The 23520-nt window shown below is 31.9% G+C and overlaps 1 protein-coding gene across 2 annotated transcripts in view; it reads left to right on the forward strand.

Moving 5' to 3' along the window:
• The first annotated feature begins 1203 nt into the window (after positions 1-1203).
• LOC145297654 (uncharacterized) overlaps positions 1204-23520 on the forward strand; it is a 99997-nt gene continuing 77680 nt past the window's right edge. Inside the window, exon 1 of one of the 2 annotated variants that reach the window (XM_080143823.1) lies at positions 1204-1667. In XM_080143823.1, coding sequence (XP_079999949.1) covers positions 1574-1667 — 94 coding nt within the window. In that variant the 5' untranslated portion in view covers positions 1204-1573. The remainder of the gene's footprint in view (positions 1668-23520) is intronic. The other variant, XM_080143832.1, reaches the window with a different exon arrangement.

Below are 23520 nucleotides of genomic sequence, written 5' to 3' on the forward strand. Positions count from 1 at the left end.
CCCATCTGTTTAAGAGCCAAATATGCCCCACTGTTACCACGTTCGTTGCCAAAGGAGCTGTTTAGAGCATCTTTTCTTGCCATCACAGAGTACAAAACCGGCTTCGAAATCTAGTGAGCGATGCCATTTTCTTCTTCCTACTATCTCTTTCTCATAGAAGAAGCGTTTGCAAGTCTATCTCTGCTTTGTTATTATTTTGATAACAGATGCTCGACTGAGCTCCAATCTACAGCCCTCCCCCTGCTAAGCATTCACAATAATAAAATACTCGTCTAACTGCAACAACTGTCAAGAATTTCTCTTATTCCCTATCTATGCCTTGAACTAAACGAAACTTCTATGAGCAAAGTTTCTTTCATAGACCTACCCGTCTATGGGACACAATATCGCGACTACAACATGGTCGCTTTCAAGTCCAATGTAAACAAGTTCCTGTTCAGTCGCTCACTTAAATAATCAAATTCTATCCAATAGTTACTATTATCAATAATCACGGTAATGTCTCACTGACCACCTGGCACTAATTAACCTTATCCCCGAGAGGCCTCTGTGCCTTGATGAGCGGTGACTCCCTAGTAAAAAGACGAAAAAAAAAAAGAAAGAAGATTATGTTATGTCCTTGGATAGAGGAGGAGAAATCTTTCTAGCTTTGTGAAACTCCTTTATTTATTTATTTATTTATTTTTTTATTTTATTTTATTTTTTAAAAATCTTTTGTTCCAATTTATTCCTACTTTTTGGGAACTGGATTTTCCTCAAATTGAAATCTGACTTTTTTTAATGTTGCCCTCAAGTTGGGGGACGATTTCATGGTAACTCAGTCAGTACTGGGTATGCTTTGTTCGTGTTGAATGTGGTAAAGAGAGAGAAGGGGGGATACCTCTATATCACTAACACTAAAGTGTATTACATGACCACCACACCCAGTAACGGAGACCAACTACATCAGCCGTCGGCACATGAGTAATTGAGCGGTGGGAGCATTTGTAAAAGATAGACAGAAAGAAAAAGAGAGAGAAGAGATGGGGGGGGGGAATGGGAGGGAGGAAAAGAGAGAGGGGGACATATTTTTTAAGTAAAGGAAAAAAAAAACATAAGCGGGAAGCAGGGAGGAAATGTTAGCCTGTGTGTGAGGGGGAAGGAGAGGATGGAACTTTAAAATATTAAAAAGATAAAAAGAAAAGAAAAAAAAAAAGGTCGGATATGTGAGAGGGGAGTTAGAGCAAGGGAAAGCAGCATCTTTGCGAGGAAAGGAACAGTTAGTTCAGTCTTTTTAAATCCGGACATCAAATCAGACGTTGGAACAAACAACTTATAGTGGAATATACTATTGAAGTACTTGTTGCGTACTGAGGATTTTTTGTATGTGTATAACTGATTGTTTGTTTGTTTTTTTTTAAGGGAGAGAACAAAAAAAAAGTTTTTTTAAAAAGGTGTCAAGTGTTTTTGTTAATTATATCGAATAATCGCGCTGAGACCATCAGTTGTGGCTGAAGAAGAAAAAAAAGAGTGGAGTCCGATAGTTCTTGGCAACAGATCCAGCAGATTCGCCCGTTTTTACCGAAATCTCAAAATGAGAGCACAAAATCGAAGGATCGAGGTAATCCTATTCCTGGCAGGATTATTGATGGCTGTCACGCCTATGGCTCTTACCCTAGCGATTGGAGGTAAGAAATACCCCGGCATGATGCACGAGTATACCTATCTGTCAAACTATGTGTATATATATATAAATATATGTGTGTGTGTGTGTTTGTGAGTGCAATTAAATTGAAATGTATATTTAAGTATGTCTTATGCACAGTACACATGTATGTTTGCGCGCGTGTATATATATATATATATATATATATATATATATATATATATATATATATATATATATATATATATATATATATATATACACACACAATGTCATGTATAAATTATGTATTTATATATGTATGTATAATTTGTATAATGGACACACATGGTTGGTAGCTTCCTTTAGTCTTGACAAACTATGGATACCCACTGCAAGAAGGGTGCGTGCGTGAAAATTTTGTGGCAAGAGTTGCGCAATACCCAACCACCTCTCCTGAGTCGAGGTTGTTAAATACCAGTGGCAAGTATAGGTTCAGGACGACTGGAAACAATGCCGAGATAAGCGGAGAGCACATACAGCGCCTAAAATTTGCAAATGATCACCCATCTGGTACTAGCCAGGCAGACTCAACGTTGCTTAACTTCAGTGATCTGACGAGACCCACCCGGTGTGTCAACGTGATTAGGCTATATATATATATATATATATATATATATATATATATATTATTATATTTATTATATATATATGTATATATTGTATATATAGAGAGAGACAGACATACGCACACACACATATATAAATTCAGGAATTTTCGTTAGATCTTTTCAACAATGCGCGCGCACACACACATGGTATAAAATTATGATAAAAGCACATATTTGCTCTTATAAAGTACAAAAAGTACTGAATAAAGAGATTATGGGGGAAAGAAATCATAATTTTGGACGCATAAACCATCAATATTTGATCTGTTTATTTATCGATTTTTATTTTTCTATGTTTGCCTATCATTTATTTTTTGACATTTTCCGTATCATGATATCAAAATTGTCCCATCTTTATTCCACCATGTTTTTCTCTTATGCAATGGTTAAGTCCCCTTTTTTTTATTTAAAAAAAACAAAAAAAACGCTAGGATTTCTCTCTCTCTCTCTCTCTCTCTCTCTCTCTCTCTCTCTCTCTCTCTCTCTCTCTCTCACGCGCGTTCACATGCATAATTTTTTTTTTAATTCTCAAAAGAAAAAATAGGTTTTACAAAGTAGTGAAAGAGTACTTTTTCAAAACTTTATATAGTTTTAAAAAATATTTTTTATGTGTGCGTGTGATATAGTTAATAAAGTTTAAATTGTGACGTGAGTTTTGATTATAAGAATTAACATTAATAGTATCTAACCCATAGCTGGAGAGAAAAAAGCAAAAAAAAAAAAAAAAAAAGAGAGAGAGAGAGGAGATACAGCGAACAGAAAACAACTACTTTGAAATTCTGTCGTTTTATTTATTTAAATTCTGGCTCAATGGGTGACCTAACGGATCACGTTATATATATATATAATATAATATATATATATATATATATATATATATATATATATATATAACCTCCTCACACTACCACACGACCTCCCTCCCTCTCTATTTAATATCCCCCCCCCAATAACTTTCTATTCATTTCTGTAAGTTTAAACTTCAGCCCACCTATAAATTCCGATGAAATTGGTACTCTACCTCATCTCCTGGGGTGAAAATCCAATGGAAACAGTAATGTAAATTTATTATGGGCTCAATAAAAAATTAAAAAATGATATACCGCTCTATTAACATATCGAGCACTTTTATCGTTTTTTTTTTTTTTTACCTTATTTCCCTTGAAAAGATATATATATATATATATATATATATATATATATATATATATATATATATACACACTCTTTTGACTTTTCGCCTGAGTATATCTAGTTATAGATCGAAACATTGTCCTGCCATCGTAGTGTAGATAAAGCATTAATATAAGAAATATGGATATATGTATAGATTCAATAAGTGTAAATAGAATTAGATATATCAGAAAGAATGCAAAATAAGTAAATTAATAAGTTACTGATATTCGAATATTTAGTCTCTACTATGTCTCTACAAAATACTGAGCATAAAAGTTTTTTTTTCAAAATACTTTTTCTGTTTAAAAATGTCTCTTGCACATTGTCATATTTTTGTTGCGTGACTATTTTTACGTTGATGGATTTCTGTATGCTTGCGAAAACTCGTACTAGTTTTAATTTATTAAATTTATTTGTCTCAAACCCGACCGTCTTCCCAGCACCGCATCCTGTGAACACTACAGAAAACGCACTTTTCCGGGTTTGTATTACTGTACACATAGATTCGAAAAAGTTGTCAAAAAAGCAAAACAAATATATAACAAATAAACGTTATTAAAGGCAAGATAAGTTACTTTTCTACCTAACTGGATAATTTTTTTGTGTTTTTATTTAATGTAACAGCTAATGTTCAGCTCGAAAAAAATACTGTATTTACCGATGTATTGAAAAATTACAAATGGCGCCCGACTCTCTCGTTGACATGATAAGTTTGGGAAAAGGTGCTATAAATATAAAACTAGACAAAATACTGTTAGAAACTCGCTCAATATATGTTACCGTGACATAGGTTGATATATATTCGGTGGGTTATTAATAGTATTTTGTCTAGTTTATTATTTATAACACCTTTTCCCAAACTTACCGTGTTAAAGATAGAGTCGGGCGCCATTTTGAATTTTCGAATACATCGGTAAACACTGTATGTTTAATAATGCTAAATAAACATGTTACATTGAATAAAAAACACGAAAAATATATCTAGTTTGGTAGAAAAGTAACTTATCTTGCCTTTGATAAAATTTATTTGTTATATATTTGTTTTTGACAGCTTTTTCGAATCTATGTATACAGCAATACAAACCCAATTTTCCTATACACTTATCAATTAAGCGTTGGAAAATAAAACGACTTTGTTTTACAACCCACATAGGTACGAAAAAGTGGTAAAATATATAATATAACAAATATCTGGAAAAGTTCTATGGATTTTACTCACTTTAAAGCGGTTATTCAGTTCGAAAAACAAATAGTGTCGAGCGTTGCGTGAGAACAAGAAAAATGGCTGCGAATTGGCATCTAAATATTTGAAGTTTCGATAATGACTTAGAAATAAAAATAAAACAAAATGCTTTTAAAAACTCGCACAGTAAATGTGACCATGACATTTATTGTGTGGATTTCACACAGTATTTAAAAAAAAACATTTTTTTTTTTTTTAATTTTTTAAGTTCTTATCAAGATTACAAATATTTAAGCGTCAATTCGCGGCCATTTTTCTTGTTCTCATGTAATTCTCTAGATTATTTGTTTTTCGGATCAAATAAACGTTTTAAAGTGAGTAAAACTACTAAAATATTTTTCAGATAGGTAGAAGAGTAACTTATCTTGTCTTTGCTAACATTTATTTGTTACATTTTTTTTTTTTTTTTGCTTAATTTTCTTTATCATTTTGTTTTTGCTGGGATGGGGCATTCTACCAGATGCCAAACATTCTCCCATTAGTTTAGTTATTCCAAACTTTTGGTCTTTTTGGTTACATTTTCGTACCAATGTGTATTGTAAAACAAACCCAATAAAACTATGTTTTCGCGATAACACCTTGCATGAATAAAGACCCGAGTTAAAACATACATTGTGACCAAGACCGAAAAATGGCCGCTCCGCTCCAGTGCTCCACGCCCCCTTTTATTTGTGTACCTTAAAATATGTGTCCCAAATACCGCTAGAACATAATAAAAACAACCCTTGAATACATATTCGAAAGTGGGTTAACACCAGTCTAAGATGGTTAACATTTTCCAATGCCAAGGTTTCAACTTTTCGGCCTCTTCAGAACCGAATTTATATCTATACTAGACTAGAAATCTTTTATTTAAATTCAAATATGTTATATGCAACGTGTTCGTTTTTTTAGACAAATTTTTGATAGAAAAAAACGACCCATATTTTTTTAGGAAGAGATATTAAAATTTTCTAGGAAAAACCACCCCAAGAAGTATTTCAGGCATATTTTATTATTATTGATTCCTATAATATATAATCATAAAACTCTCTGAACCGCCCACCCCCACCATTGCTTGAATCTTATCCATCAAAAACATAGTAATTGTATATATATATATATATATATATATATATATATATATATATATATATATATATATATATATATATATAATAAAGTGCTCAATACGTTAGTAGATCTAAATATGTTTTTTTTTATTATTATTTCAACCTCGAGTGCATTAACTTAATCTATTACAAGTTGTTTCAATAGACGGAATAAAGATTTTTCCGCCTATATCATCAGATGATTTAAGTTAAAATCTTTTAACTTGAATCATTTGAAGATACAGACAGAAAATCTTTATCGAGGTTGAAATGATAAAAACATATTAACGATCCTCCCTATCAATTTGGGTTTCGGTTTCGATTCTATCTGATGGCACTCAAATCATAGTTTTTCTTATTTATTTATTTTTAATTTTTTTTTTTTTAACTTTTTAAATCATGAATGTTAGAAACAATATACTATGAAATAATCGATAAAGAACTATAACAATATGAAATAATCCATAGAGAACTCTAACAATATAATATGAAATAATCGATAGAGAATTGACTCTAATAATAAATACGAAATCTGCGTAAATTAAAATATCATTTAAGCGTAGTTTACAACCGGGTAACTTTATTATACTGTTATTTATAAAAGTGAACTAGAAAACTTGGATATTTTATCTTGAATTTGTTTAGTGATCGCGGGACAAAAGCTGATGGGACAAAAACTGGAAAACGAGCGAAAGTTGACCAAGATAAATAGCTTTCTTAAAATTATAAAATTATATATATTTTTAATAAAATTAAGATACAACAAAAACGACATTTTATTTTATATCCAGCATAAACGTCTATCGCACGACAGTTTAAATGTCAAAATTAATGCCACCTCGTAAAATCCTGCTTGAGAAAAGTTGTGTATGATCTAATGAGTTTTTTTTTTTTCTTTTTTTTTTTTTACAATTTCATCCCTAGACAGATAGACAGGCAGAGACAAATAGCCTACAGTTTTAGTATATATTTAATTGTGTATCCATCAGCATTTTTAAAAATATTTTTTTAGATTTGGATTTTCAAAAATTGAAAGCAAACGTTAGGGTTTGTATTACTGTACACATAGATTCGAAAAGGTTGTCAAAAAACAAATATATAACAAATGAATGTTATCAAAGGCAAGATAAGTTACTTTTCTGCCAAACTGGATACATTTTTTGTGTTTTTATTCAATGTAACATATTTATTCAGCTCGAAAAGCATACAGTGTTTACCGATGTATTCGAAAATTCAAGATGGCGTCTCACACCCTCTTTAACACCGTAAGTATGGAAAAAGGTGTTATAAATAAAAAAAACTATACAAAATACTATTAAAAACCCGCCGAATATATGTCAACCTATGTCACGGTAACATATATTGAGCGAGTTTTTAACAGTATTTTATCTGGTTTTTTATTTATAACATCTTTTCCCACACTTACCGTATTAAAGAGAGAATAAGACGCCATCTTGAATGTTCCAATACATCGGTAAACACTGTATGGTTTTCGAGCTGAATAAACATGTTACATTGAATAAAAACACGAAAAATATATCCAGTTTGGTAGAAAAGTAACTTATCTTGCCTTTGATAGCATTTATTTGTTATATATTTGTTTTTTGACAGCTTTTTCGAATCTATGTGTACAGTAGTACAAACCCCAAACGTTATATAAATGTGCTGTAGATTATACTTTCACCAATAACCCTCAACCTACATTACGTGCACTGCGTCTCTATCCAATTTCAAGTGCAGGTTATATCTGCAGGGTCCCCCTCCCTATTTAGTTTTAGAGAACGAGTTCTTTGTATAATGAAAAACAAAATGGCCGACGGTGGTAAAAAAAAAAAAAAAAAAAAAAAATTCAAACGCTAAAAGAAAAAAATAAATTGAAAGCTCTCCTTGTCCGATAATAACGAAAATTTTTAATCTTATTTCCAAAGTATAATCTCTATAAATAATAAAATTGGTTGAACATTTCGTGTTTGCGTGCTTTTTTTTTATTTTTTATTTTTTTTTACATATTATTCTTTTTAAATTTAATAGATCATTTATTGAAATTTAAAAAAAATATGATACTGTAAAATAGAAACGGAATTTTAAAATCCTATTTTTAAAAAAATATCTTAAGAAATTAAAACTACCACAATGCCTTTCAGTTTTCCCCCCTAAAAAATAAGTCAGCTGTTTATATCTTTTGGTAATAGTTGATAGATGTTAAAGGAATTTGGAAGCAGTTGAACTGTCGAATAGAAAGTCATTTGATGCTTTAAGATTCTTCGCAAAGTCTCGTGTATTAAAAGATTGAAGGTTTAGCAAACTATGTACAGCCAATAATTTTATCAATAGAGATTAAAACAATTTTATCTTAACAAAATTAGTCGTAGTTTTATAACAATGTAGTTCAATTATAATAGTTGTGATTAAATTGAACTTTTAAAATAATGTTTTTTGTTTGTTTGTTTTTTTTTTTATTAATAATTTAGTTTTAAATAATAACAACAACAATAAACAGCATAGCGGAAAGAAAAAGTGAGCACTTGTGTATGTTAGGTTTGGGATTATATTTTTGTTTTTATTTTTTGAAGAATTACAAGAAGAGACATTTAAATGAGTTAAAGTTTTGCTTAAAACGAACACTAAATTATCAATAACACAAAATAAAACATCTGAAGATTTATTAAAATAAAATGATATTTTTTTTTAGCTTTTATAAAATAATTAGAATTTCGAAATAAATTGCAACAATCACTTTGTATTTAGAATTAAGAATGTTTTTTGAAAATGTATGACTTTTAAAAAATTAATTTCGAATGAAGTCTCTCCAAGGAAATAAAATTCTGAAATGAATGAAACTATCAGTGTACGAAAGTTCATAAAAAAAAAACGAAATTAAGAAAAAATCTTACATTTTTGTGATAAGTGAAAATAATCATTAAGTTATAAACTTTAAAAACGTCTTTGTCTTCCCTTAGAATTCGTCAAAAATTAAAAACAACATATGTCCACTAAACCTAAAATGCTCAAGTACCGAAAACTGAAACAAAAACTCCTGGGTAACGCCGAGTAGATACAACTAGTATAAAAATAAAAAGAATTTGGGATCGTCTTTGTATTGTGTGACTGTTAATTAGATGGTTTTTATAAATGTCAAGTAACAATTATTTTGTTCAACCTGCATCATGGCCGCCTTTAAAAAAAAAAAAAGAAAAAAAAAGGTTAATATAAGTTCAGGTCAGATTATGAAGCTGTTGATGTAGTCGGCCATTTTTTTTTTTTTTTTTTTTTAATATATTCGAAATAGAAGATCACACGTCCGACAAACATTCTATCTATCTATTAGTGTTGGGACGATTAATCGGAAAAATCGGAACTTTTGATGTATCGGAATCGGAAATATTGTGCGTATTTTTCGATGCCAAAAACAATTCTTTAATTTTCTTCTTTTTTTTTTTACTTAATTTTTTTGTTTGCTTGTTTAAAGCAAAATGTTCCAATGCTAGTACTACTAATAAAATAAATATTTATTGATTTTAAACTACCAGTAAAACTAAAATTTATACATCATCCCAACAAGTGTATTTTTACGTTCGTGAAAATATATGTACATTTAACATAACATAACATTTAACGGTAATCAGAAAATATTTAAAGGTTTATAAAGGATCGGAATCGATAATTACATTGGAATCGGGAATAATATTGGAATAGTCCCAACACTGTCTATATATCTATTTAGTAAGCTTAATTAGCTTAATTGATAGAGAATTATAAAACTATATTTATTTAACTAGCTATACTGTTGAGCACTGTTCAAGTAAATACTGAAAATCGATACATAAAATGCATATTGAGGATACATGAAATGCATAGATATGTTTTTAATGTGATATGATATATAATTATTTCGACGATCAAACAACGCCTTAAATCACACAAGTCATGAAAGACACAGACCGGAAATCCAAGACTCTTGTTTCGTCCTCCTTAGGGCTTATCAGTTGAGCATATCCAAACACGGGATTCGAACCAAAATCGCCTTCATGTGAAGCGAGCACCTTGCCACCTGAGCTAACACGCCAAAGACAAGAAAGTTTATTAACTAACACACATCAGATAAACCACGGAAAAGTCCGCCCGTGGAATAGATCTACTTCTTTTCAACACCCAAATCACTCAGATTTCGAATTTTAAGTTCGTATATATATAACTGATGAGCTCAAATGAGGGCGAAACTCGAGTTTTGGACTTCCAGCTTGTGACTCTCATGGCTTGTGTGAGCTGCGGTATTGTTTGAGTGTGGAAATAATTATATATCATCTCGCATTTAAAAATATAATATTAATCTGCTAGCTGGGTTAGTTTGTCGAATGTCATCATCGAGTGTAAAATCATACTTGTGAGATATTGGCTTCGATATTATGATACTAAAGATGAATTCTTCAACGTTTGTTTCAATAAAGTTTTTTTTTTCTTATATACGTTAACTAGCCTGGATGCCCGGCGTTGCCCGGGTGTTTGGAGGTATGTGTTGAGCAAAAAAAAAACAAACAAAAAAAAACGTGAAAGTAAGCAGGCAGGCAAGCTCGAACCCGTACCACGAAGGAGGAAAAGAACGTGAAAAAAACATGACGTCTTTGCTGTTGCGTCCATCGCCAAACCAGAAGTGGAGAAGGTTTAAATTAAGGCTAGTTTATTGAAAAGAGGGGATGACTTTCGAAAATATAGACGAAAAAGCGACCCTTCCTTGTAGAAAAGTGCCCAATTGAGGATGAAGGAATTAATGTTGTTCGCCAATTTTTCGATATTTGTCGTCCGAAGGGTCGAGCTACCAAACGATACCGATATCGTGAAAATCCGTCGCCTCTGTCGAAAGTTTTAGGCAGACATACATACATACGAACATGCATACATAATACATACAAACATTTAAACAGATAGGTGAGATTTATATAATAGGCGACATTAAATACATGCCAAAATATTCTTTAGTTCTAGAATTGAGTTATATTCGAAAAATCATTCATTTTAATTCTTCGAATTAATAAATTGTAATTTGAATCGCTGACTAAGTTTCAGTCTATTACTCTTATCCCTCTCTAATGTTTTACCCCTAAAAATATTCAATGAACAACAAAATTCTTTTTAACAATGACAACGAAAAAGAGTATTTATTTGCAGCAGGGAGTTGAAGGTAGAACTTTGATACAAGGAATAGAAAGCTATTTTTGAGGTCGTTATCAGTCAGTCGGTATATTTCCTGTGTCGGTCCCAGTTAATAACAATTGTCTCCAGTGGAGACCGTCAATGCTAGATCGAGATGTACAGGGGACGAGAGAGGAAAGATGTTGCTTGGCTGAAGGTCCGGTCCTGACAAGTTAATATTCCCTCAAGTTTTTAGGGATGAATCAATGCGTCTTGTTTGCTGATAGGTCAGTCTGTGGCCGAAGAACTCAGAAGGGAGGGGGCATTGATTCACTAGAGGAAATAGTTCTTTGTAACTGCTACATCACTTCCTCTCTTATTTAATATAAATTCTCTCTCTCTCTCTCTCTCATATATATATATATATATATATATATATATATATATATATATATATATATATATATATATATATATATATATATATAAACTACATTTAATCGTATAAATTAATATACGAAAGTATAAATTTATGCGTAAACTTTAAGTATTTACTTCAACAGTGCTCAATACGTAGGTAGAAAGTTATAAAATATATATGGGCGATTAAGCTACACAGAATATTCCGCGTTTCATCCACGCTAGGATTAATCAGGCTTATGCGAGCATTATATACATGTACATATGTGCAAAATACATTTTTTTTTTAAATTTCGAACCGCATCTCTTTGGGCATGTATGAAATTGTGAATAAACTGTAAAAGGATTCAGTTATTTGTTAGAACTAGTTGCCAGAAAAAAATATGTTGATATATATATATATATATATATATATATATATATATATATATATAATTTGCTTTAATGATCAATAAATTTGAGAAAGACAATTTTTAAAACTTAAACCAGTTATAAAAAGAAAAAAAATCGCTTGCATTATGAAGCAGAAATTAGATTATCAAATATTTTCTTATGTAGAGGTTTTCTCGGGACATATCACTGTCATTGGAATGATTCCACGAAAGTATATATATAAAAAAAAAAAAAAGGTTGAGGAAACACAGATCTATAACATCGTCAGATTATTAAAACTGTAGCCGAAAATGTAGCCAAATATTTTTGTATATCCAATGGTTTATACGGCTTTGCTTATTATTGAGCACTATTATATAAATGCAGTAAGTATATACAGGGTTTGTTTCATCCAATTCCTATGAAGAAAATTTGTGTTCTTATAGGCATTTGGGATGGAATCAGTTCTTTTTGAAAATTCAAATAAAATGTCTGTCTTTGAGATAAAAAAAACGGTATATAGTAAAAAAAAAAATGTTGGTTGGTTGGTTGGAAAATATTAAGTTGTAAATGTCTAACCTACTTTTAATGCTCTGCCCCCCCCCCACACTTGCATGAGTCGCTGTGTACTACTGATATCGACTGCCACTACTTAGTTCCACCCAATCCCGATTCAGACTCGAGTATCAATTCCCTATAAAAAAAACCAAGAACGTGGGCATCCGTTTCCCTCGTGTTGCATTGTCGCCGAGCAGGGTGACCTACAAGAGACTTGAACGGGCAAGAGGGAGGGCAAGAGAGATGATGGAGGGAAAGAGATGGTAGATGAAATTAGAAAGAGAAACAAAGGGATACAAACACGACGAGGAGAGAGAGAGAGAGAGAGAGAGAGAGAGAGAGAGAGAGAGAGATATGGATATTAAGGAAGAAGAAAAAAGTTACCCTCTCTTTTTCTATTGTTTTCTTTTGTTTACGTATGAGAGAAAGGGAAGGAGAGATAAAGAAAGGAAAGGGGGTAGAGAGAAATGAAGAGAAAGAACAAAAAGAAAGAGAAAAAGACGCAAAGAAAAAAGAAAGAGTGAAAAATATGCAGACGTACACAGACAAAAATACTAAATGAAAAGGAAGGAATTAAGATTTTTTAAGTCGCAAACAAAAAGGAAGACGCGCAAACAAACAAAAGAAAAACTAAGGGGGAAAAAAAAACAGAAAAAAAGTAAAAGAAGGAAATTAAAATATACAACAAATCCAGGTTATATGCTAAAAAGGCACATATAATCCACATATAGTAATGCTTATAAGAGATATATCAGGCAATTATAAATATTATCTAAATACAACATTAAATACAAATTAACACCTAAGACCTAAGTAAGCATGTCAAAAGATTATACAGCAAATCCAAATTATAAGCGAAAAGAGGTAAAAATAATCTACTTAGAGAAATGGTTATAAGGACTATATCAGGTCAGTAGGTAATATTATTTAAACAAAGGATTATAAATATATATAGCATATATTTTTTGACTAGTTTTCATTTGATGCAGTTTCAAGTTATACCAATGTCAGCAAATTCATATCTTCGCTATAATATTCATTTCCTATTCAATATAAATTCTCTCTCTCTCTCTCCCTCTCTCTCTCTCTCTCTCTCTCTCTCTCATATATATATATATATATATATATATATATATATATATATATATATATATATATATATATATATATAACTACATTTAATGACATAAATTAATATACGAAAGTACAAATTTATGCGTAAACTTTAAGTATTTACGACAACAGTGCTCAATACGTAGGTAGAGCTAGGTAGTAAGTTGTAAAATATATATGGCGATTAAGCTACACAGAATATTCCGCGTTTCATCCACGCTAGGAGTCATAAGGCTTCTGATGAAAAAAAAAAGCATTCTTTGAAACTTTGTGAATTAAGGAAATCTTAATATTTCTTTTCAAGTATCCTGTCAAACAATAAATTCTTGTAAATTATAATTTACAATCTTTAATTGTTTTGTTTTTTATGACATTCTCTATTTCCTATTTTAAGAGAATACTTTTATATCAATTTTTACAACACACACGCACACACATACACACATATATATAATAATAAGACAACAAGAGTATTAACTGAAGTCACAAAACTATATATTGCTAGATATAGAATGGATAATCTATTGAATAATGGAATACAAGCAAACATTGGGGGATAGAAGGGACTCTTTATGCCAGGGCATTTCGAAGCCTAATGCTTCTCATCAGAAGAGTAGAGAAGGTGCTAGGTAGCATGGGGAAGATGCGGCGTCTAGCGTAGGGTTCATTTGGGACGAAAAAGATTAAGAGGAATTATAGAATGTTGGGGGAAGCTTTATTGAATTCTAAATAAAGGAGAAGCTTGTTATATATAGTATGATATATAAGATTGTATATGGTCTTTAACATAGTGTTGACATTAAGGGGTATATGTATTAGGGTTAAATTGAGGGTGTATTGTTGCTGCGTGGTAAAATTTTAACGGTTTGTGGGGTGTCTATTATCTATGAAGTGGTGACTTCATTTCATACTCTTGATGTCTTATTGTATAAGCTCCAATAATATTGGATGAGCTTGCCATTATCCAGATAAGTCTCCTCTTGTGGAATTGAACTCTCTCTCTCTCTTCCTCTTACGCATTACGCTATATATATATATATATATATATATATATATATATATATATATATATATATATATATATATATATATATATATAACACTCTGTCCTGAATATCCGATGGTGAGGCCCCAGCTTGCGGGCTTTGGGGAGTGTGGAGCCACCCTTCAATTGCCATTGCTCTCAGGTCCACTCTGACCCGGAGTGGTAGTACCTGTTAGGGTCCCAACTATGGGTTAAATAGAAACCGACTTAGAAAAAATATATTCTATTAAAATTTTTTCTTCAAAATAACTGGATTTTGGCATTAAATAACCTGAAAAGGGTTGATATGCCGTAAAACAAAAACAGCCAAACCAAACAGAAAATAACACAATTTAAGACTGTAAATTATGTTTTCCACGAATTTATTGTCCGACAGGATACTCAAATAAGAAATACTTTAGTTTTAAATCGGGTTCTTCTATGACAAGCTCTACTTCCTGTTTTGGTTGTATTGAGCTTTTGGTTGGGATTACTATATAAATATTAATATTTGCTTTAAGTTTACAGAAGCTTTCTGGCTTGTAAACTTAATTTTTATTTCCTGATATATATATATATATATATATATATATATATATATATATATATATATATATATATATATATATATACTAGCAAAAGTACCCGTCGTTGACTGGGTTCAAAAACAGCCTACAGAAAATGGACTCTGATTTATGAAAGTATGATAGGTTATGAAAAGGAAGGGTTGTAAAGAGATAGCTTCGAATTTCGGGGTATTAAAACCAAAGCAAAATATGATGAAAGTAAAAATAAAATAGATAAACCCCATAATTTATTATACCATACCTGCTCACACTGAAACACTTATCACAATATTCTGTGGATCTATATTAAAAAACCTTCTTAAACTTTGTGACATATTTCCATTCTATAGAGGTCAGGTGCGAACGAACACCCCATAATTTTATTATACCATATTTCTTCAAACTGAAACATTATTATCAAAGTATACTTGCGCAGACAGATATGAAAAGTCTTTATTAAAGTTTGTGCCTATTTCTATTCTATGGAGGCCAGGTGCGAACGCAGACCCCACAATTTTATTATACCATCCCTATTTAAGTTAAAACATACTTATCAAAGTATTCTTATGTACATCTATATCAAAAACACTTGTAAACGTTTTTTTTTTTAATTTAAAATTTTTTTTCTTTCCATACTTTGTGGACCAGGCGCGAACGCAGACCCCGCAATTTTAATGAACCACCCTTCTGCCAGATCAAACATACCCATTCCTGTGTCTCGATATATCTTCTATCATTATATGTAATCAGTTTTTTTTAAATAGTCGACCATATAGGAGCCTATTCGTGACCACACACACACACACACACACGCGCGCACATTCAGCTTATATATATATATATATATATATATATATATATATATATATATATATATATATATAATTTGAGGTTATTATTTTTTTCGAAGGTAAGGTAACCAGTGAAATATAACGAGGTTAATACAAATGTGCTAAATACCGAAGTAGAATAAGTTACACTTTCATTTTGTCTTTACATAAGCAATAATGTGTTGCTACACAGTCATGAGCATGTTTCGGTCTTCTAGTATTTAGTAACTAGAGACCTCTTCAGGTAACAACGCTTATTTTCAAAAGCGGAATTCTTAATGAAAAACGAAAATCATCTTTCAGCAAAAGGAGGCTTTTAGTAAAAAAAAAAAGGGCCGGTGGGGAGTTGAAGTTCATCTGTGCGGAGAACAAGGCTGATTGAGTGTGGATTTATTTATTTTTATTTATTTATTCATTTATTTATTTTATGTTAGGGTTATGGAATGAGGTAGGGGTTGAGGAGTTAAGTTTTGGGGTCAAAGCGGATATAGATGTTATCTCCAACAAGCGTTATATATAACCTAATTAATCTGGAGCCAAAAAAAAAAAATACTGAATCCAATATCCGGATTTTTTGTTCTTTTCTTTAAGGGAGGTGGTGTTTGATCAACACTGCTTGGGGAGTCATGATTTAATATACTGTTTTGTTTTTAAATTCCCGAAACAATATTTCATAGTAAACAGCGATCCCTAGAAACTTTAGTTTTTTTATTTATTAGTTTATTGTGAGTTCGAGAAAGCAAGGTGATTTACCCATGAAAGAAAAAAAAAATAGGAAAAAATGTTCTCACTTGATCTTGACGTACACTGACAAAAGAATCGGTAAAATCTAGTATAATTGTTTTTTAATTACAAAAATAAAAATAATATCGGATATTAAAATATAGTAGAAAAAACCCCCACATAGATTCGAACTCCAGGCATGAAAGGCTGAAGAGTCCGAGATAGACGACCAACAATGCCTTCTTTGTTTGAATTTGAAACTAACATTATAGATGTTGTTCTGATCTTCTGTCACACACACACACGTGCACACACATAATTATTAAATAGTGAATATTTTAAATTAATATCCACATACATGTATTGCATCCTTGCGGAGTCGTCAGTATGGAGAGAACTGTTAGCCTTTTAACTCAAATCCAGACGTTTCAAATAACGAAGCCAATCTCAAGCAATGCGAAAAAAAAAAGAAAAAAAAAGAAATAGCCTCCATTTATGTAATTTCAAGCGAACAACATAGTAAGTAATGTCGGTATATGTCGTTTTGTGATTCAACATTTTAAAATTATGGATGGTAATCATTGATAAAAAAATGAAAAAAAAATGACTTTTCAACAAATGTTAATTCAAGTCTTAACGGCATTTATCACATTATGTCCTCTCAGTTACGCCATGTTGTCATTCATAACCTATTTTATCTATGATTTGCGTTGACGCAAGAAAGACCAGCTTTATTTTTTTACTACCGGAAGTGATAGCAAAATTAAATGAAACGAAACATTCAACAAAACAAGATGGCCGCCAAAATAAGTTGTGAAATATACGAGTACAAACAGAACTTCTTTTGTAAAACTTTTGTAAAATGGCAGTTGGGAAAGGAAATCTTCCTCTTTAATGATTGAGGTAAAACTAGCGATAAAGAACTGTTTTGTCTTGTTCATTTTAACTTGGTTAGATTAAAGTACTTATCTTTATGGGCGGGAAAATGGGTAGTCAATTCATACAAGGAAGAAACAAACGCTCAATTTATGATAGTTATTGTGGACACTAATAAACTGATTGAATCCGTTCCTTATAATATGCTATTCTACAAAATTAATGAATAATTTCACGAAATGAACATGTCCACTGGTCAGCTCGTCTATGCGATTTAAGCCCATTAGTCTTAACGAATATTTAGTCACATGCCTACGCTGATAAATCAGACAAAATAGACCATTTAGAAAACAATATTCGACGCGTTATTGCCGAAATAAAGCCTGATGTAATACGTAGAATTTGTGAAGATTGGACCACTCAATTTTGTCCCTTACTTTTATACGTTTCTATTTTGAAAATAAATAAATGTTATAATTCTTTTTCTATCCTTGGCAAATGATTCAAATTTTAGTATGTTATTATGGATAATAAAGACTACCAGTTGTCAAAATTTCAGCTTTTCATAGTTGTGATTTCTAACAAATATTAGGTTTTAGAATTTTGTCGTAAGGTAAAATCGCCGTATGGCGAGGCCTAAGCAAAATTTTATACAGTACATATTAAAAATTAATTACAAAATATAGTACAGTATATAATAAACATGTATACAATCAAATAATATTATAAATAACACGGTCCTGGATATGACCTTAAACTATATCCAGTGGTGAGGCCCCAGCTTGCGGGCTTTAGGGTGTGTGGAGCCACCCTTTAATTACCATTGCTCCCAGGTCCACTCTGACCCGGAGTGGTAGTACCTGTTAGGGTCTCAACTATGGGTTAAATAGAAACTGACTTGAAAACAACAAATATATTCTATTAAAAAAATTTTCTTCAAAATCTTTGGATTCGGCATTAAATAACCCAAAAAGGGTTGATATGCCATAAAACAAAAACAACTAACCAACCATATAAATAACACCGTAAGGTGGAGAAAATACCGTAACCAGGGGCCTGAAAAACATCGTATTCCACATCGTAACCAAAAGAAAAACAAAAACAAAAAACGTATCCCAGGGCCACCGTATCTCGGGGTTCTACTCTACTCTATTAATTTTTGGTCTACAGACTTGAAAATTGATATATAGGGATTTGGACCTGTGGAACAAATTCGATTCGGATTTTCCCCATTAAAAATAGTTGCTAAGGATTCAAAATGAAAAAAAAAATGGAACTTTGCAGGTGTAAGTCGACTAAACGCGTTACTTTTACGCATACGTAAATATACATTTATACGTTCAACAGCGCCATTTTTTAAAATTTTTATGTGTATGCACTTAGCTCAGATGGTAATGAATAATGCTGAAGAGCTATGTTTTGGTTTCGATTTTAGCTAATGGCACCCAAGTCATATTGTTATTTATTAAACTTTTGAATTCACTACTATATATTGGGTACAATGTAATAATCAATAAAGAATTGATTCTATAATAATAAATACGAAATCTGCATAAATCAAAATATCACATTTAAGCGTATTTGCGACCGAAGTGACGCCAGGCGGTTACTACTATACACTGGGTTCTATATGATACTCAATAAAGAATTAGCTCTAATAATTCTATAAATACGAAATTAAAATATCATATTTAAGCGTATTTTATGATCAGGCAACGCCGGGCGGCATGCTAGTATGTTATATATTTTTGTTCCACTTTATGTGCTTGTCTGTTCTTTTAAATCACATAATAATCAGGTTGACACACCGGTTCTCGTCTGATCAGCGAAATAAAGCAACGTTGAGCCCGATCAGTGCCAGATGTGTGACCATTTAGGAATACCAGGTGCTGTATGTAGGAGGACGTTGCCCCCTCTCTGCAAGAACTACAAAACCTTAGCGTGTTCACTTCCTTTGACGAGGATATAGATGCGACTGGAGACCGCTTATGAACTTGATATTTCCTTGTGACTTTCTCCTTTGAATAAAGCCAGTTCAACCCGCTTAAGACGAGTGCCAATTAGTAGCATTGGCTTTTAAACGACTAATACGGTCCTCGGTAAAAAAAATCTCGACATGCGTCCATTTGACCTAAGTTTCAATTCTGTCAAAATTCAATTCTTTTGGGAAATGTCTGATAATAGAGTACTGCGCCACATCTGCCTTGACTGAGTACAAAACCGACTTTGAAATCTACTAGGTAATGCTCTATTCTCCACTCTACAGCCTCTTTTTCACAGAAAATACGTTATTAGTCTTTATCTACTCTGTTATTACATTCATGGTAGGTGCTCGACATAGCTTCATTCTATTCCCCTCCCCAGTAAGACATTTTTTTTTACATGGAAGTCACCACTTATCAAAGCCTGAAGGTCATTCAAGGATAAGGGTTAATGAGGGTACGGTATTTACTGAGACAGCAGCGTATTAATAGTTATAGGTAGACATGGGGTAGAAATGGAATATTTAAGAGGCTCAATAAGAACTTGTTTACATTGGACTTGAAAACGACTATATTGTAGTCAGCTGGAAAGCGAGCCAGCGGAACAGTTCTACAGGCGGGAAAGAAGTTTTTGTTTATGGAGTTTAGGTTTAGACACAGATAGAGAGGGGGACTGTTGATGGTGTAGCTAAATAAGTGCCTTTGTGAAAGTTTGGCAAACGGGGACCATAGATTAAAGCCCAGACGAGCACTTGCCATGAAAATAACGATAGAGCAGAGACAGGCTTTCAACGTATCTTCTGTGTGAAAGAAGTTGCAGGTAAGACAAGGCTTCGAAGCCAGTTTTGAACTTCGCAAATGCAGGATAGGGTGCCCCAAGCAGTTCCCGCTCATATATGGCAACAGTATTCCATTTTAGGACATATCTGGCTTTTATACAGGTAGAGAATTGCGTCGGGAGTTGGATACCTTTTGCAGCATTAAGATGACGAAATCATTTTCCCGGCGACCCTGGCAACAGACTCTTATAATTTCAACCACTATCAATAAATTCTCTCTCTCTCTCTCTCTCTCTCTCTCTCTCTCTCTCTCTCTCTCTCTCTCTCTCTCTCTCTCTCTCTGCATACATAGAACTAGGCGGAACTTCCATCGGCACATTTTCTTTTTTAAAACTGCCCGTTTGTGGAAAACTGTGCCGTTCGATTTTCCCCTACTGATTATAATACGGCCGTCTTTAAATCTATTGTAAATGAATCCTTGTGGAGCTGCCCTTTTAAATAATCAAATCTCAACCAGTTACAGGATCGCTACAAATATTGTCGATATATTATTTACTTGATTGGAATGCTTATTAAAATGATTATTTATTTATTTATTTATTTATTCATTTATTGCGGACTCTTTACCTCATTTTTTAGTTGTTGTTTCAGCCAACTATTCCTCTGGCCTTCGTCAGGTGGTTAATCGTGACGGGATAGGAACTCCTAATCTCCTAACTGTATCTTTAGCAATTACTGCCTTCCATAGTTGTTGTCTTAGCCAACTAAGCCTCTGGCCGGCTTTGGGTAGGATTGAAATCGTTATCTTCAGACAATGCTCACCTGGAACCTTAAAGGGCCGAAACGTCGTGAAACAACTAAAAGATGAGGATAATAGTCCGCAATTAATAAATGAAATCTTATCATCCACTCGTCCTACCCAATAACTCTTATCCGTTTATTATATTTTTCTTGTACTTGGGGGGGGGGCACCATTATCAAGGCCCGGAGACCACTCAAGGATAAAGCGTTTGGTAGATGGTGAAACAAGATCACTCGAGTTGGAACATGGGGGTAGGGCTAGATTATCTAAATGGGCAACTCAATAAGAATCTATTCACTTTAGACTTGAAGACGACCATGTTATAGTCAATTGGGAAGCAGGTGAGCGATATTGCGTTCCACAAAGGGACAGTTCTAAGAAAGAAACCTTTATGGAATTTTCGTTTAGTTTTGGGCACATATAGAGAGTGAGGGAAGTTGTTGGTTGTTGCAGTTAGGCGAGTATTTGTTGTGAACGTTTTACATTACATTTTACATTGGAGCTCAGTCGAACACTTATCATAAAAGTATCGATAAAGCTGTGATAGGTTCGCAACGTCTCTTCTGTGAGACGAGAAAGTCATCGTCCACTAAACTTCGAAGACTTGTTTTGTACCCTATCAAGGCCGGAACGAGTGCCTTTAGGAGCTCCTCTCCATATGTGGCAACAGTACTCCATCTTAAGCCGTATTTGATTCTTGTTTATGTAAAGGATTGCGTCGGCAATGATATACTTTCTGGAGCAGTAGAATGATCCAACCATTTTCCCAGTGATTTTGCCAATGGATCTAATGTAGGTCTTCCATTTCAGGCCAAGGGGTAAAAGTCAACCCCAGATGTTTGTCGAGACCGGGTGCTTCATCGAAGTTGTCGACTAGGCTTAATAAAACCATTTATTTTTTCATATCAGACTGTCGGGAAAATAACGACTACAGTCGCGTCTTCGGTCAGCAATCTTATATATAGAAAATACGGACATCGAAAGATTGTACATTAATAGATATTATAATATAGGTTCAGCTTCAGACAGACATCTGCCAAATCGTCATTAGTAATATATACTTCATTATTGTATTTTTCCAGAGTCTAAACGTGCTTTAGTTTAATGACTAAAGAAAGGTTATAAATGGAATAAGGAGGAAATGGCGACCAGTGCAAACATTTAAAGATGATAACACAATGAAAACAGTTGACAAATTGGGATTTTAAACACTTTAATAATGACGGACGCCATATTGTTATTTATCCGGATGCATTTTGGTGTCCGCGCATTCAAGAGTCTGGGATAGGCCATAATACGAATGTCTAGGATTGGTACCTTGATGCTCCATCCCGATTTCGGGTCTTTTATACAAGCGTTACTCAACCTTATTCTTATCATGGCCCCCTTCCAATCAAATGCATGTTACACATGGCCTCTTCATATTAACTTTAGTTCTTAAGCGACACATAAGCTTAATAGATCAATGAAAATAGTTTGACTAGCACAGTGACCTCAAAACTTGTACTTAGACTTAGGAACTCACGTCCTGCGACGCATGAGGCAGTCAAAATGGCCCATCGTTTTCGGTTTGATACCAGATCCACAGCATCCTCAAGCTTCTTCTCGTTCGATGATTTGGTTTCAGTTCATTTTTGTTCTTGTTTTTCAATCGAAACATTAAGATATAAATCAAATTTTAATATTATGTAATATTAAGATTTAATAGCATTAAGTTATAAATCAAATACTAATATTATGTAATATTAAGATTTAATAACATTAAGTTATAAATCAAATACTAATATTATGTAATATTAAGATTTAATAACATTAAGTTATAAATAAAATACTAATATTATGTAATATTAAGATTTAATAACATTAAGTTATAAATCAAATACTAATATTATGTAATATTAAGATTTAATAACATTAAGTTATAAATCAAATACTAATATTATGTAATATTAAGATTTAATAACATTAAGTTATAAATCAAATACTAATATCATGTAATATTAAGATTTAATAACATTAAGTTATAAATCAAATTCTAATATTATGTAATATTAAGATTTGATAACATTAAGTTATAAATCAAATACTAATATTATGTAATATTAAGATTTAATAACATTAAGTTATAAATCAAATACTAATATCATGTAATATTAAGATTTGATAACATTAAGTTATAAATCAAATACTAATATTATGTAATATTAAGATTTGATAACATTAAGTTATAAATCAAATACTAATATTATGTAATATTAAGATTTAATAACATTAAGTTATAAATCAAATTCTAATATTATGTAATATTAAGATTTAATAACATTAAGTTATAAATCAAATACTAATATCATGTAATATTAAGATTTAATAACATTAAGTTATAAATCAAATACTAATATTATGTAATATTAAGATTTAATAACATTAAGTTATAAATCAAATACTAATATTATGTAATATTAAGATTTAATAACATTAAGTTATAAATCAAATACTAATATTATGTAATATTAAGATTTGATAACATTAAGTTATAAATC

Source organism: Euprymna scolopes, chromosome 2, assembly GCF_053919585.1.
Source record: "Euprymna scolopes isolate OS-2025 chromosome 2, ASM5391958v1, whole genome shotgun sequence".
Lineage (NCBI taxonomy): Eukaryota > Metazoa > Mollusca > Cephalopoda > Sepiida > Sepiolidae > Euprymna > Euprymna scolopes.